At 37.1% G+C, this 14938-nt stretch overlaps 2 protein-coding genes across 2 annotated transcripts; both read left to right on the top strand.

Moving 5' to 3' along the window:
* Positions 1 to 6990: 6990 nt before the first annotated feature.
* LOC137726256 (protein FAR1-RELATED SEQUENCE 9-like) lies at positions 6991 to 10691 on the top strand. The gene is made up of 3 exons (XM_068465153.1): positions 6991 to 7132; positions 8109 to 9616; positions 10096 to 10691. Exons 2-3 carry the CDS (start codon positions 8126 to 8128, stop codon positions 10261 to 10263), a joined length of 1659 nt encoding a protein of 552 aa, XP_068321254.1. The 5' UTR covers positions 6991 to 7132; positions 8109 to 8125; the 3' UTR covers positions 10264 to 10691.
* A 1579-nt stretch (positions 10692 to 12270) lies between these two features.
* On the top strand, positions 12271 to 13183 carry LOC137721107 (uncharacterized). Its single transcript, XM_068460223.1, has one exon. The coding sequence runs from the start codon at positions 12297 to 12299 to the stop codon at positions 13020 to 13022; it is 726 nt and encodes a 241-aa protein (XP_068316324.1). The 5' UTR covers positions 12271 to 12296; the 3' UTR covers positions 13023 to 13183.
* The last annotated feature ends 1755 nt before the right edge of the window (positions 13184 to 14938 follow it).

Here is a 14938-nt window from a genome sequence, read left to right as displayed (position 1 = left end):
CCCTACGAAGATAGAATCAGAGGACCAAATTTGAGAGAGATCGTAACCCCAAAATCATAAACACAAAAATATTATTTTGTACACGTTATTCTGGTTTCTTGTTTCAAGGAATCTTTCGTGTTCACACTTATATATTGATTCACTTTGTCACATTCATTTTTCTTCCGTATCTCACTTTATCCTAATATTTTATATTGTCTTATTTTAACACATGCATTCTTTCCTAATGTCCTACTTTACCCTATTTTCACAAATAAGTTAAAAATAGCCGTTAATTGTGCTAACATGGCATGGACAATTTAGCCTTTTCAACAATGTTAGTGCGAACAATGAGTGCACGGATGTGGGTTAAACTCAAACTAGGGTTTGATGTCTTCAGATTAAGAAAAAGAAATAAGAGGAAAGCAATAGAGGTAGATATTCTCCCTAAGAATCTTTGCAAAAGGATCCGAAAACATTGAAATTGATTCGCAAATCTTGAAATGCAACCTTCTCTTCTTATACTTCAGCCTTCTCTTCTGATGTTTTATTATTTTAATCTGGAGAAATCAAGCTTAGTTTGAGTTTAACCCATCTCTCATTTGTTGGAGTATACCCAAAAAGCAATTGACGTGGCAACACGTAATTGGTTATTCATGGCAACCCAATGTCTAGTCATCAATGAAAAAGGCAAATGAGCAAATTCGTCAATCGAGCACGTGACCTAATAGCGGATTAGGAAAGTTCCTTGTTGATTAGGATGAGACCAAGGAATACCTTGAATTGTAGGAATAGTATTGCAAATAAGTTCCAATCCTAAGATACGTACCCTACAGATCTTAAGTCTTAAACTATGTTCCTAGCCATCGGATGATTGAAAAGACTATTGAACGTTCCCAAATGCCGGTTTGTGTCGTATTTAGTAGTAAGTCTTAGACTAAGCATGTAGTGACATGGAATAGACATAAAGGCGACTATAAGATTGTGTTCACTGAACATTGACCAACCATAGAATTGTATAATTGGAAGGTTATCTACTTGTCAATTGTATCACAATTCTAAGTTGTGGATGCAACTAGTTCTTATACCTTGGGTATCACTAGTTATCTCATGTTAGTAAATGTGATATTTGGCCTCATCTTGAAGCTCTCAAACGATAACGGACCCTTTAGTGTGAGAATCAGGATCATATGCATTAATATGGAATATGTGAATGCACAACAAGGAATTTGCCACCTCCTATGTAATCATGAAGGAAGATATTGTTGAAGCCTCTCAACAATCTATCTCCAGAAATCTTTGGTCAAAACAACGTACATGATTCTATGTAGAGTTTGAAAATAGTTCCATACTTTATAATATATGATCGGAATATAGTAGACTATGGAACATAATTGCGTTGTAACATAACTAAGGTTCTAAATATTTGTTGTATAAATTCAAACATATTCTAACTAATCTAGGTTGTCACGCCCCAATCCCAACATACGTCCAGAATTGACATGTGACGTCTCCAAAAATCCGTATCTATCATATCTCACCTCCGGGATATGGGCAAGCACAACTCAAAAAACAAATCACATAGTTATTTTTCGTATGCTTTATGGCTGCATCTAACCTCCCTGTTAGACTGCCTACGTACCCTAAACAGGGATCAAGCCATTCGTAGTTCGTCATGCACAATAATTGACATCTAATACAGTCCGATTAAGTCGAAAGGTATAACATTTCTCAATCAATCAATAGAACTTGACAAGCATGAAAATACTAGACTCAGGGTTACATAACAACCCATTTAAAAATCATGATTTCCCCTCCATCAATATATAGGCCATTATGTCACAACATGATACCGCAATTTACAACATATATCATTTCAAAGAACCAACGATGTATAATACCATTCTCGAGCCACATTTATCAAGAAGTCTAATCATAACAATAACAATGATATCCAACATAACAATCCCACATGACGATTAACATTTCCACTTCATCCATCACATAAATCATCACGTTTCCCACATAAATTCGCGTTTCATAGCGTGTAACATATTTAAGAATTAACAAAGAACATATTATTCTCTAGAAATATTAATCAACTAAAATACTCATAACCCCACTCATATCCAACGTCATTCCATAATCACATCAATCAATAATGTCAACCATCACATCATCAATAACACATACAACAAGTCGAAACGCAAGACTAGAGCAACACAATTCAATTGAAGACTACATCTTTGGAAAAGGGGATTTTGGGACCACCCAACGGACCAAGGCTCCAAAGGGGATTCCGGACCATCACTCAACGGAATCCAAACAGAACTCAGTTCCAATCCACCCAACCGAATTGAACGGAAGTCCAAGAAACAGAACAACGGCTCGAAGGAACAAGACATGATTCAAGTTACCCAATTCACGAAACTCAACGAAACGAAGCAATATTGAGCAAAATCCATATCACAATGGGTCATCGGTCATTTACTAGACCTCACATCTCCCAAGCAATTCAATATACGTTTCAATCACATGTCACAACCATTTCCAATACACAAGTCAAATCACATTTCACTTCATCATACTAATCACTATACTTCCAACATTATATTTCAATAAATAGCTTGTAACATGTTAAGGAATCACGAAGTACAATATTAACATTTAATTACGTTAATCAATCAGTGAGATAACATATCATTTCACGAATTTAATTAAGGAACTCTACATAATTCCCAATTTGGGTTAAGAATAATAACATGGTAATTCTAATTTATTTTCACAATATCTATTGTGGGTAATTCCCATCTACTCAAATTTAGGATTCTAAATCACCTTACGGAATGAACTAGAGCAAGGATTCCGGACCACTCAACGGAATCCAACAACATTGGGTTCTGGACCACTCAACGGAACCAAAATATCAAGCGGTTTCTCATAATCTACCCAGACCTGTTATATGTAAAGTCAATGCCAATATTATGGAATTGGTGCACTGGCAATTCAGGCACTCAGATAAGCTGAGAGGCTTGGGTGAGGGACAATAAAATAAGCATGTGATACAATAATAAACCCAGCCATCAATCATAATTTATAAACCTTGAATATAAATCTTTCATAGGAAATCAATACCAAACTTTTGAAAACTCCGAGGGAGGCACTCAGACATCCAAAAGTTCATTTCAAACGACCATATCATCTCACACCCATATTCACATACACACAATGAAAGTAAAATTAGGGCGACACTGTTCATCCAAAGCCTACACTTTGCAACCATCTCAAACTAAACTCCATGAACTAAGGTGGACACAATCCCAGACCATCACTCAACGGGATCGCGGAGTAAGAGGGATTTCGTACCATCACTCAACGGAACCCAAACCAAGATACAATTCCTGACCATCACTCAACGGAATCGCAGAGTGGAGTAGGAAGGATTCCGGACCATCACTCAACGGAATCCAAACCAGGATACGATTCCGGACCGTCACTCAACGGAATCGCGAAGTACATTGCATAACCACCAATCAATAAAACAACACATGAATCAAGTTACTTAAGTTATAAAGGCTCAACGAAACAAGAAATGAAATAATGAAATGAGCATTGACACATGTTTCAAAGCAACAAATCCCATGACAATGGGTTAACGGTCCACCACTAGCCTTCCCTCATCAAATCAAGCCAATCATACAAAACAAACCATATTTCCAATATGCACGTCAAATCCCACTTCATATAACTATATCATTGGCTAAATATGAAACTTAACAATTTATAGGAAAAAAGATTATAAAACCATTTCATATTCACATAAATTAAAGTCACTCACATTTCATCATCAGTACACAAGCCAAATCATGTTTGATAAACATAGGTCTATGGCTAAATATATATATATATATATATATATATATAATCACATTTCAATAGAATCACATTATAAGACCAAGTCAAATTCACAGATGATGCCAATATAAGAAATCAAGGTAATAACCATATCACACATGTTCAAGTCACTCTCTAACCAATGTAGGCCCATTAGACTTCACTTAAGTCTCCCATGGTACTAATTTTATTATTTAGAACATTCCGAGACATGTTGACCATAAATCAACTCTCGGTCAACGATGGGGTCCACAACAATCCGCAAATCAGATTTATAATCCATAACTTCCCAAAGTCCACATTATGCTTCGAGGATAACATACTAAAGTTTTATTATGATCCAATGGTCGAATTGTCGTCAATCACACAAACAAGTGGCGGTCCAAATTGATCACCACACCCAACAATTGAATCTTTGGCAACCAAGCTAGACATAGGTTCACATGATCACTAGAAGGTATTTGAAACCTAGACAACACTCGTGAACGATCCCACGCACCGCCACACGCGGTGGAAGTCAAGGTGGAGGGTTTACAAACCCCGAATTTCAACATTAACTAGATGAGCTCAAATTTACGTGGTAGGTAGAGCTCAACAAGGGAAACACTTTTCACAACTAGGCCGACGATAAATTCTAACCGGGAACCGTCCAATTTCACCGGAGAAAACCGGATTTCTAAGGTTCTAAACACCCAACTCTAAAATGAATGCGAAAGCACAAACTAAGCATACCCACTTGAAGATTATGAAGAGTAGATGAAGTTTCATACCTCACTCGAAGGAAATCGTTGCCGGAATCGCCGGAAAAATGATAAATCTACCGGCAAGGTCGTGGACTATGCAACCTCGAACTGCAAAGATGGGAAAAGAAATGGGAAAATCTAAAATGACAGAGATGTAGAGCTCGTCAAGAGTTTTCCATGGACACCAAGATCATCCAAAACGGAGCTCAGATGAAAAAGATACAAGCGGGTCAAGTTTGGTGAGTTTATGGATCAAATTCTCCCTAAAACGGGTTAGGCAGCACTCATAAATGAAACCACCCCCCCCTCCCCCCCCCCCTAAAAAATTTTTTTTTTGGAGGTTTCCCTCCCATTTATAGCATTTTGGTAATATTACCAAAATGCCACCAACTTCAAACGACTCTAACTTCTCCGTTCAGACTCGAAAATAAGATCTGTTTACGCCTACACACTCATGGAATCGAACTCTACCTAACCAATTCAAGAGTTGACCGAAAAGGTCAAGAAAATTAGAAATGACTAAAGTGCCCCTCACTTCGTTTTCTTAAATTTGGAGAAATAAAGAACTAGTTCCAATCAAATTTTCGAAATACATCAAGAATAAAATAAAATAATAATTTTGGGGACGAGATATCACATAGGTAGTCGATAATCACCGCTAGATGTTACTATTCGGTTTGTGGATATTCCTACAAGGTTGAATTAGAATGATTTCTAATTATGTAAAATTAGATTATTAGATTAACCAAATTATCCATTGGTCACATACAATATCATGATATTGAAAGATAAAATTGGTGGATACTGAATTTAATATAATTTGTTTATATTAAATGTTTTATTTTATATTTGATTAATTGGTTGGAGCTTCTATTTATATTAGTTGTTTGAACTAAAATAAAATAAGGAATCATTCTAAAAAAAATTACCAAATTAATTAAATAAATAAAATCTGAGCGAAGCGGGCTAAAGCTTAGTGGCAAAGGGAGGTGCGGCAAGCCCAAGAAAAGGTCGCCTAGGGCTTGCGCACACATACGGTGTTTAGGAAGAGTGTATATGGTAAAGTGGAACATGAATGAATAGTGCATATGGTAAAGTGAGACAATGTAGAATAAAGTGTTGAGAATCAATCTCACGAATGAATAGTGCATATGGTAAAGTGAGACAATGTAGAATAAAGTGTTGAGAATCAATCTCACATTGATGAGAGGAGAGACATTGCATGTGCTTATAAATAGTTAGGCTAGTCTTCATATTGCCAACCGGTTTTATGGTGGAACCTCAACTTCTTCATGGTATCAGAGCGGGTTGTCCCACGTGTGAAGCTCAATTGCCATGCATGCTCCACGTCACCCGAGTTATGTTGTCCACGTGTTAGGCTTGAAAATTCGCCACACGTGAGGGGGCGTGTTGTGAATGAATTCCACATTAATGAGAGGAGGGACCTTGCATGTACTTATAAATAGTTGGGCTACTTCTAATATTGTCAACTGATTTTATGGTGGAACCTCAACTTCTTCATGAAGGCGGTAAAATGAGATTTGGTAAAGAATACAAGTGTTATAGATTATAAGTTCAATATATGTACATGATAGTCGAGAACTTTTTATATAGGTGAAGAAAAGCCACTAGACCGTAATATTAAACGACTTTTTATGTAATTTTAAAATAGCATTTTGAAAAACCCTACTCATGAATCCATGTAAAAAAAAAAAAAAAAAAAAAAAAAAGGTTATAGCACTAGAGTGAAGTGCTGATTTAGTCTCTGAACTATCACGTTAGTGAAAATTAGGTTTATGAATTATTTTTTTGATAAAATAAGTCCCCTAAATTCATTAAAAGTTGCTAAGTTCATCCGTACTATTATATTCAAAGCTATCCAATTTTTCGTCAACTTAAGTCACTTGACACACTTTAGAGTGTAATACCGGCATTTTCTCGGCTATAAACCTTTAACATTTCATATAGGTTGCAAATCTAACGTTTAATTTACTCTCCGAAGTTAACTTACACTATTTCTTATGAAAACCACTAATTTATCCTCCAAAATTAACTTCATACATTATTTCTTTATAAAAAACTACCAATCTACCATTTAATGTGTATCACATGCAAGTAACGTGATTTAAATTGACAGAAAATTGAATATAGTAGCTTCAAATAAAATATCATGCATGTAATTAACAGATTTTTATAATTTAATGCCTGCTTTTTCTGGAAAATAAAAATAGTTTAGGAATCTAATTTTTTACAAAGTTGATAATTTAAAGATTAAATTCACAGTACATCATATCACTATTCACTAGGATCGGGTTTTGCTTCGAAAGTCGTTTCAATTCATCCAAATAAAAACAAGGGGGAGAGCGTCTACCCGGGCCTTTCCATCACTCTCAACTCTCAACTCTCAACTCTCAAGAAACACAATCGCCGGAGGACGACGGCGATCGGGACTTGCCTTTGATTTTGACGAAGGCCCACTACTCCTACCAAGTAGCAGAGCTCGATAGCAGTTTCGGGTAAGTCTCAGTTGCCCACTACATATAATTTTGCTTCAATTTGTTCATCTTCTTCCAGATTTCTCTGCATTTTTTTGAAGCCCAATGATTTAAAAATAAAATTTATGTGTAAATTGATCAGTGTGGGTGTGGACACCCAATTAATTGCAGTTTCCGCTTCGTAAAGGCTAAAGCATCTTTCTTTTAACCACCCAACTGCTTATTTTCACCAAATTTACAGTTTCTTCTCTGTGCTGTGAAATAGTTTGCGGGTTGGTGTTAACTGGTAAAGATTTTACTTTTCCTGTTTTAGTAACTGTAATGTTAATGATGTTGGTTGAAAGCAATTCCAAAGATTGGGACTGTTTATAGAGTGTTTTGAAGTTTCCTGATTGCTGGGGAAAAAAAAAAAAACCATGCTTAAGGTAAATTGATTAATTTCTGACAAAAAATGGTTGATTTTATAATTTTACATGTTTGTGTGTGTATATATCCAGCTTTAATACCGCATCCGTGCACTGACAGTTGAAAACTAGCTTGAATTCTAATTGGAGTTGTTATTGACACTAAAAATTTCACAATGCACTCCCACCTAGTGAAAGAAAATAATAGAGTGAGCTAGGGAGGAGTGCTAATAACAATACCCAACTTCTAAATACATTAACATTGTAAATTCAGGCCAGTGGGGCCTTTTTACAGCCAATATAAATTTTACTATGCAATCGTGGCATTTTTCTACTGAATAAAGCTAAAGACTTTCTTGTAAGAATTTTATTAGGGATGGAAAACTTTTGCAATGTCCGGATGAGTCTGGTGATGATGATGGCAGTGAGGATTATCATTTAATTTTAGTGAAACTGCACTGATCGTTGCAGAATACAGTGCTTTAGTTTTAGTTTGAAGTTTTGAACCTTGCTTTGTGTGAGTTACCTTCTGTGTTTAACCATAGACTTTGCTGGAACCATTTCTGACTCTTTTTCTTCCTTCTTGATTACAGATCAATTTAGAAGTTACATGAGTGGCATCAGACAAAGGACCCTTGGGGGTGGGGGTCAGCATGTTCTGGACTATCTAAAACGAATGCAGGCAGACAATCCTACTTTCTTTTATGCAGTTCAGGGTGATAGTGATCACTCTAGTGGTAATATATTTTGGGTGGACGCAACAGCTAGGTTGAACTATACATATTTTGGAGATGCCGTTATATTTGACACTTCATACAGGACAAACCGCTATAGGGTACCATTTGCCTCATTCTCTGGATTTAATCATCATGGCCAGCCAGTGTTGTTTGGCTGTGCGTTAATTCTCAATGAGTCTGAGTCTTCCTTCGTATGGCTATTTCAAACTTGGCTTCATGCAATGGCTGGACGCCTCCCTGTCTCTTTCACCACTGATCCAGATAGGCACATGCAAGTTGCAGTTGCGCAAGTTCTTCCTCAAACCCGCCATCGCTTCTGTAAGTGGGCCATATCTAAAGAAACGCAAGAGAAGCTGGATCAGTCGTATCATTCTCATCCTACTTTCGAAACTGAATTTAAGAAGTGCATCAATGAGAGCGAGACAATTGATGAGTTTGAGTCACATTGGCAATTATTGCTTGGAAAATACTACACCATGGATAATGAGTGGCTTCAGTCCATGTACAATGCCAGGCAACAGTGGGTCCCAGTTTACATGAAGGACACCTTTTTTGGAGAGTTTGCTGTAAATGAGGGAAGTGAAAGGTTAGCCTTGTTTTTTGATGGGTTTGTGAATGCAGCCACTACCGTGCAGGTTTTGCTTAAGCAGTATGAGAAAGCTTTAGTTAGTTGGCATGAGATGGAACTAAAAGCAGATTATGACACTACTAATACCATGCCAGTTCTGAAGACACCGTCTCCTATGGAAAAACAAGCTGCAAACCTCTATACGAGGAGAGTATTTAAGAACTTCCAGGAGGAGTTGGTTGAGACCATGGCAAATCCTGCAACCAAAATTAATGACTCAGGAACTGTTGCCACCTATCGAGTGGCCAAATTTGGGGAAGACCACAAGGCACATGCTGTTAGCTTCAATTCCGTTGAGATGAAAGCTAGTTGTAGTTGTCAAATGTTTGAATATTCGGGGATAATCTGTAGGCACATACTAGCAGTTTTTAGAGCAGAGAATGTTCTAACACTTCCTCCTCAATATGTATTGAAGCGATGGACAAGAAATGCTAAGAGTGGAGCTGGAGGAGCTATGCTGGATGAACGTGCTTCTGAATCACCAAGGAATTCTCGAGAATTGATAACAGTTGGGTATAACAATTTACGTCAGGAAGCAATCAAATATGTAGAAGAGGGAGCAAAATCTATCCACATATACAATGTAGCAATGAATGCTCTACAGGAAGCTGCTAAGAAAGTTGCTGCTACAAAGAATAAAGGTTCTGGAGCTACACAGGGTAGTTCGCTGGCCAATGGAGGTAGCCAAGAAATTCATGCGACTGAAGCAAATGAAATGGCAGGGTATCAACCAACGGTAAATCTTGCACTTCAAAATCTGGTCTGATTGTTGTTGTTGGTGTTGTTTTGGTTATAATTATTGTTTTTTACGAGAATATCTTCCTCCCTCTCACACACACCGGGGTTGGGAAGTTTCTGAACATGGAATAGAATAATGAGAAGTGCAAAATCTTGTATTGCCACTCAGGATTCTGGAAATTGTGGATATATTTTCTGAATTATTTGCTTATTCAGTAGCTTAGGTGCATGTAGGTTTTGAACTCTACAAATCAAGAAATAATGCATCTTTGCATGTTCCCTGGTTACAAACTTCCAAACGTGGCAATTCATCATGTTGATTCATGTCTGTAGCCAGAGAGGCCCAGATTTGAATTATGATACTTAGAATCTGATCATGACATATATGCTGCTTGTGTTTTCAGTATGACAGTGATATACTACGCCATTATTTCTGTTTACTTGTTATTTTCATCCTTTACTCGTTATTTTCATCAGGATGAGAAGGAAAAGAAAATCCGTGAATTGTCTGCTGAGTTGGAGAACACCAACCAACGCTGTGAAGTTTATCGAGCAAATCTGCTTGCTGTTCTACGAGATATGGAAGAGCAGAAGATGAAGCTTTCAGTGAAGGTTCAAAGTGCAAGGCTAAGTATGAAGGAGTGACTGCTATTTGCAGGTGAAGCCCTGCCATTCTGTCTTCCCTTCTCAAGACCCTGCTGTTTCAGCCACTGTCATCTTTTTATCCATCCGGCCTGCCAGGAGTCACTTGGAGAGAGCGGGAAGATGGGTTTAGAGGCCGGTTGCCCTCGGATGTGGGCAGTAGTTGTATCCGAAACTTTCTCTTACTCTTGCACCCTAGAATTTTTTGAGTATTGTTGAGATTTCGTTGGATGGACCGTGCACCGAAGATCTGCCATTAGCTGCGGGAAAAGATCATTCATTAACATCTTAGCCACGGGTAAGCATCCTCTAATGTCAATGCCAGGAAGCTGTAACATTAGGTCTTAACTGTCTTTAGTCATTTGTGACAGTTCTTAAAGTCTTGCTTTATTTTGATTTTGGATAATTAATCATCCACTTTAAATTGAAATTTGAAACCCTTTTTCTTTTTGTACTGTTTTCAATTTAAACCTTCCACGATAGTAGAGGGACGAACAAACAAATGGAGAAAATAAAGTTGAAAAACGAATAAAGAGAATTTGGAATAAAAAAAAAATGGAAGTGAAGGGTGGAAAGCTAGAAGCAAGGCTTACATAACACAACAAGAATTTCCGTGCACTGCTGCCTTTAGTTAGCAAGTGGCGATGTTTGAGTTTGAGTTGATTGCTTCCTAGTTAACCATTTTATTCGAGTGTTGAATCATTCTGATTTTTGACTTTGCGTTTATTAACAATTATATATAAAAAAAAGTATGTTAGTCTTATATCATTAGTGTTTGAAATTTCTTCGACACGATCAATATTTACATGTTGATATTTCCATGTTAAAAACTGAAAAAATCAGAGAAAGATATGAAAAGGAGGGTGAAGTCTAAACTTCACTTCATATTGAAGAAACTCTTGAATTTCAACTAAAATCGGTAGATTTCGTCGTTATTTTCGATAGATAGGTTAAATATTGTAGAAATTTTCGTCTAAACCAATGTTTGACATTACCTAAAGTTTCATGTTAAATTTTCGTCATTTCAATGGAAAGCAACCAATATCGATTATATTAATATATCCATCGATATTTTTACAAATATGCATATCAATATTTCTACCAATATTTTAAACACTTCATGTTAATAATACCTATAAATATTCTAAAACTAGGTGCTGCGAGGCATATTAGATTGGATTTTGAACATTGAAAATGAAATTTGAGTTTGATAACTTTTATAAGTGCTTACTTAATTGTAAGTAAGAAGTTTTAGATTTAGAATATCAAAAATACGAGCTCAGCTTCAACTTTTACAAATGTTCACAAGACCCGTAACTATGTAAATCACAGTGGCCACGTCACCTGTGACAGTTGTTCTACTTGTCCACATTTCTTCTGCTTCTTTTTGCTTTGTCTTTATAAAGATAAAAATAAAGAAGCTTCCATAGAAATCCATGCTTCTGCTTCTTTTGAAGTTTCTGAAAGAAAGAGCATTCCTTGATACTCTAGAATTATTATCCCCCAAGTGAAAAACCACTTACAAGTTTCCTATTCTCAGGCACCAATTTTTAAATCTTTAAGTTGAAGATAAATCACAGTTTGACGTGTGTGCATATTTTGTCTTTTAACCGTTTTAACGAACTACTTTATATATGTGTCAGACTGTGATTTAATGATAAGGAGAAATGATTCTTTACATGTAAGGAGTGGATGAGTGTTCTTATAATAATATTGTTAGGGTTTTAAGTCAATAAACTCCATTACTAGGAATGCTAATCGTAATCCAATAATTTAGGCAATAGCCAAAACAGCATCCTTCCATAGAACCAGATTCCAAAGGGAATGCTTTCTTTGATCCCTCCCTCTAAGTCCCAACTCACCCTAATTATTTGATCAAGGTGACCAATTTGTTATTCTCCACTTGTGAAATTTAAGCAAAGAATCTTTACCTTAGCCACAAGACTGTTGAAAACCCCCCCCCCTTTTTTATTCTCCATATAAGCATCCCAACATAGAAACTTGAGATTTACCAAGAAAATTTTGGGGGGAAGACCATGAAGATTGACAAGGAAATCTCTCACCCCATCCACCCGAAACACAAGCTCAAGATCGAATACACCGAAATCCCGTTCTACTGCGACGGGTGCAAAGAAGCCGGAATTGGCCTCAAATACAACTGCAAGCAATGTGAATTTGATTTGCACAAGGCATGCGCTGTGGCTTCTCCAACCATCACCCATCCCTTCTACAACAAATGTGAGTTTCAGTTTCTTTACAGCCCGCCGGGCGCTGCAAGGAGAGTGTGTGATGCGTGTAGGAAGGATGTTGTAGGGTTTGTGTACCACTGCAGGAGGTGTGGTTTTGATCTGCACCCTTGTTGCGCAAACCTCCCACAAGTCCTGGATGACGGGGAGCGCAACTTTTACCTGTACCTCAAGTTATCGAGCGCTTGTCACCAGTGTGGAGGCAAGGGGCATGGTTGGTGTTATAGGTCAGAATGCAAGACGTATAATCTTCATGTGTCATGTGTGAAGGAGCTGCTTGTGGAGAGCTGGCAAGCCAAGTATCTCAACGTGGACAAGAACAAGGTTAGGGAAATGCAGACGAGGATCCCCAGCCTGAAGGGGACGCTGAAAAGCCACGACAGCGGAGGGAGAGGAGGGAAGGTAAGAAAGTGTTGCGAGATAGCTGGTGGCGCTGTTCGCGTCATTATCTCTGCCATACTCGGAGATCCTACTGCCCTAATAGGCGCCGCTGTTGGCGGTTTCATATCCAAATAGAAAAGTGCAGAAAATGGAAAACAAGTACATGTTTAGTATGTCACCTAACATGTTATATCTGTTCGTCACGTTGTTCTGTTTTACTTTTACTTTGTTACATGTTAAGTTTACGTACTGTGTGAATGATTAGGACTGTGTCCTCCAAATCTGCATATTTCATTATCTGTATAAAATAAAAACGTATATTTAGATTTGAATTGTTTTTATCTTTACACAAGCGACATTTTATATATACTAAAAGCCGGTGGAAAAACACTGTTCATTAACAGTTCCCTACCGGTTATGCCCCTAATCTAACGCACAGTTTTTCGGCTTCTTCAAGATGCTACATGAATTGGCAATTTTGCCCATGCCACACGCGTTTTGGGGTTTTTCACACTCGCTCTCCCCATGTGCGTCGTTTTTGGTGTGGAAGGTGCTCGAAGGCTCTTCCATTTTCTTCCTCTCTGTTTCTGTGCTTTTCCCTTGGTTTTTTATAATATTTTAGTGTTTGATGTGCCACAAACCATGTGACCTAATTTAACTCCCATTTTTTAAATAATTTGTTTGTCCCGCCATTAATTTTTTAATTATTATTTTTTCTCTCTCTGTCCCACAAATGTTGTTGCCTGGCCTCTGATTGTTTAAATTTTTGGTTATACTCTACTTTTTGGGCCTCTATCTTCCACGTGTTGATCATCGTGGGGGGTTCTGTTCAGAGGCTGGTTGTTTTATTTTTTGGTTTTGCTTTGATTTTTCAGACTCTGTCTTCCACGTGTTGATCATCGGGAACTATTCTATTCAGAGGCCTTAATGCTTTTTCTTTCGTTTTCATCGCATTCTCTCCTCACTTTTTCCTTTTGTTTTTCCGCTTCTCTCTTTCTCGCTTTTCTCTTTCGTTTTCAGTTTGCTGTGTTCATCTTCTCACCTTTGCTCCTGCGCTTCGCACACCGATTTCTTCACGTCTGAAGTCTTGCCGTTTTGTGGTTAGTTCTGACCCTTATGGGTTTTTTCGTGTATCAGTTTTTGCTGCATTTGTGGTTATTTTTGTGTTTAGAATTAGGTTTTTTTTTTTTTTTAATTTGGGTTTAGGTGATTTTGAGGGTTTAGAGTTTATTGTTTCCTCTGGATTTTGTGGGGGCGAGAGTTATAAAATACTGAGTTCTGTTTTTGTGTTGGGATTCTATCGAAGGGGATGAAAACACAATCTACCAAGAAGGAACCTACTAGGCTCAGATTGGATGATAAACGTGAAGGAATCATGCTGACCAAACCGTGAGCATCAAAGATTGATTCTTTTTTTGTTCTTCAGTAGTAAAAAAAAATTTCAATTTTTTCGATTTTTTAATTTTTTTCTAATTTTCTGTTCATGGGTTTTTTTTTCTTCCAGGAATTCAACAATCCTAGAGGTTGAAAACCACCGAGAAGAAAAGTTCCAGATAGAATTGATGGTGAGCTTCATCAAATTCATTTTTTTTCCGTCATATTTTTCCCTTTATAAAGGATAAATTACGATAAATTAGTAATATTGGAATTTCCCCTCTACCTCTCATTTGGGTTGCTCATATAGTGATTTGGTCTTCTGATTCTTCAGTTCAACCGGGCTCTGTACCTTTGGTGATGTCTGTGGCCGGTTGGCCGGGCAGGCTTCCTCCAATGGGGTACGGTTCTGTTATTTTGTTATATGTTCTTTTGCCATTCATTCACTCAAAATTCCAAAAGTCGAATATAGTAAAATAGTAGGTCAAATTCATTAATGTTATCTTAACAACTGTTTAATAGATTTATATCGTTGCATGTTTGATTTTATTTATTTATTTTTTTATTATTTTTTTTGCATGTTTGATTTTATGAATTTTTACTGTTTGTTTTGTTAATTGCAGATTTACAGTGTTTGATTGATTTCGGTGAGGGTGAGTTGTTAAGTTTTCCTTTAT

The sequence above is a fragment of the Pyrus communis genome, chromosome 2 (genome assembly GCF_963583255.1).
Source record: "Pyrus communis chromosome 2, drPyrComm1.1, whole genome shotgun sequence".
Lineage (NCBI taxonomy): Eukaryota > Viridiplantae > Streptophyta > Magnoliopsida > Rosales > Rosaceae > Pyrus > Pyrus communis.
The sequence above is the reverse complement of the archived record's forward strand: the minus strand, read 5'-3'. Positions and strand labels throughout refer to the sequence as shown.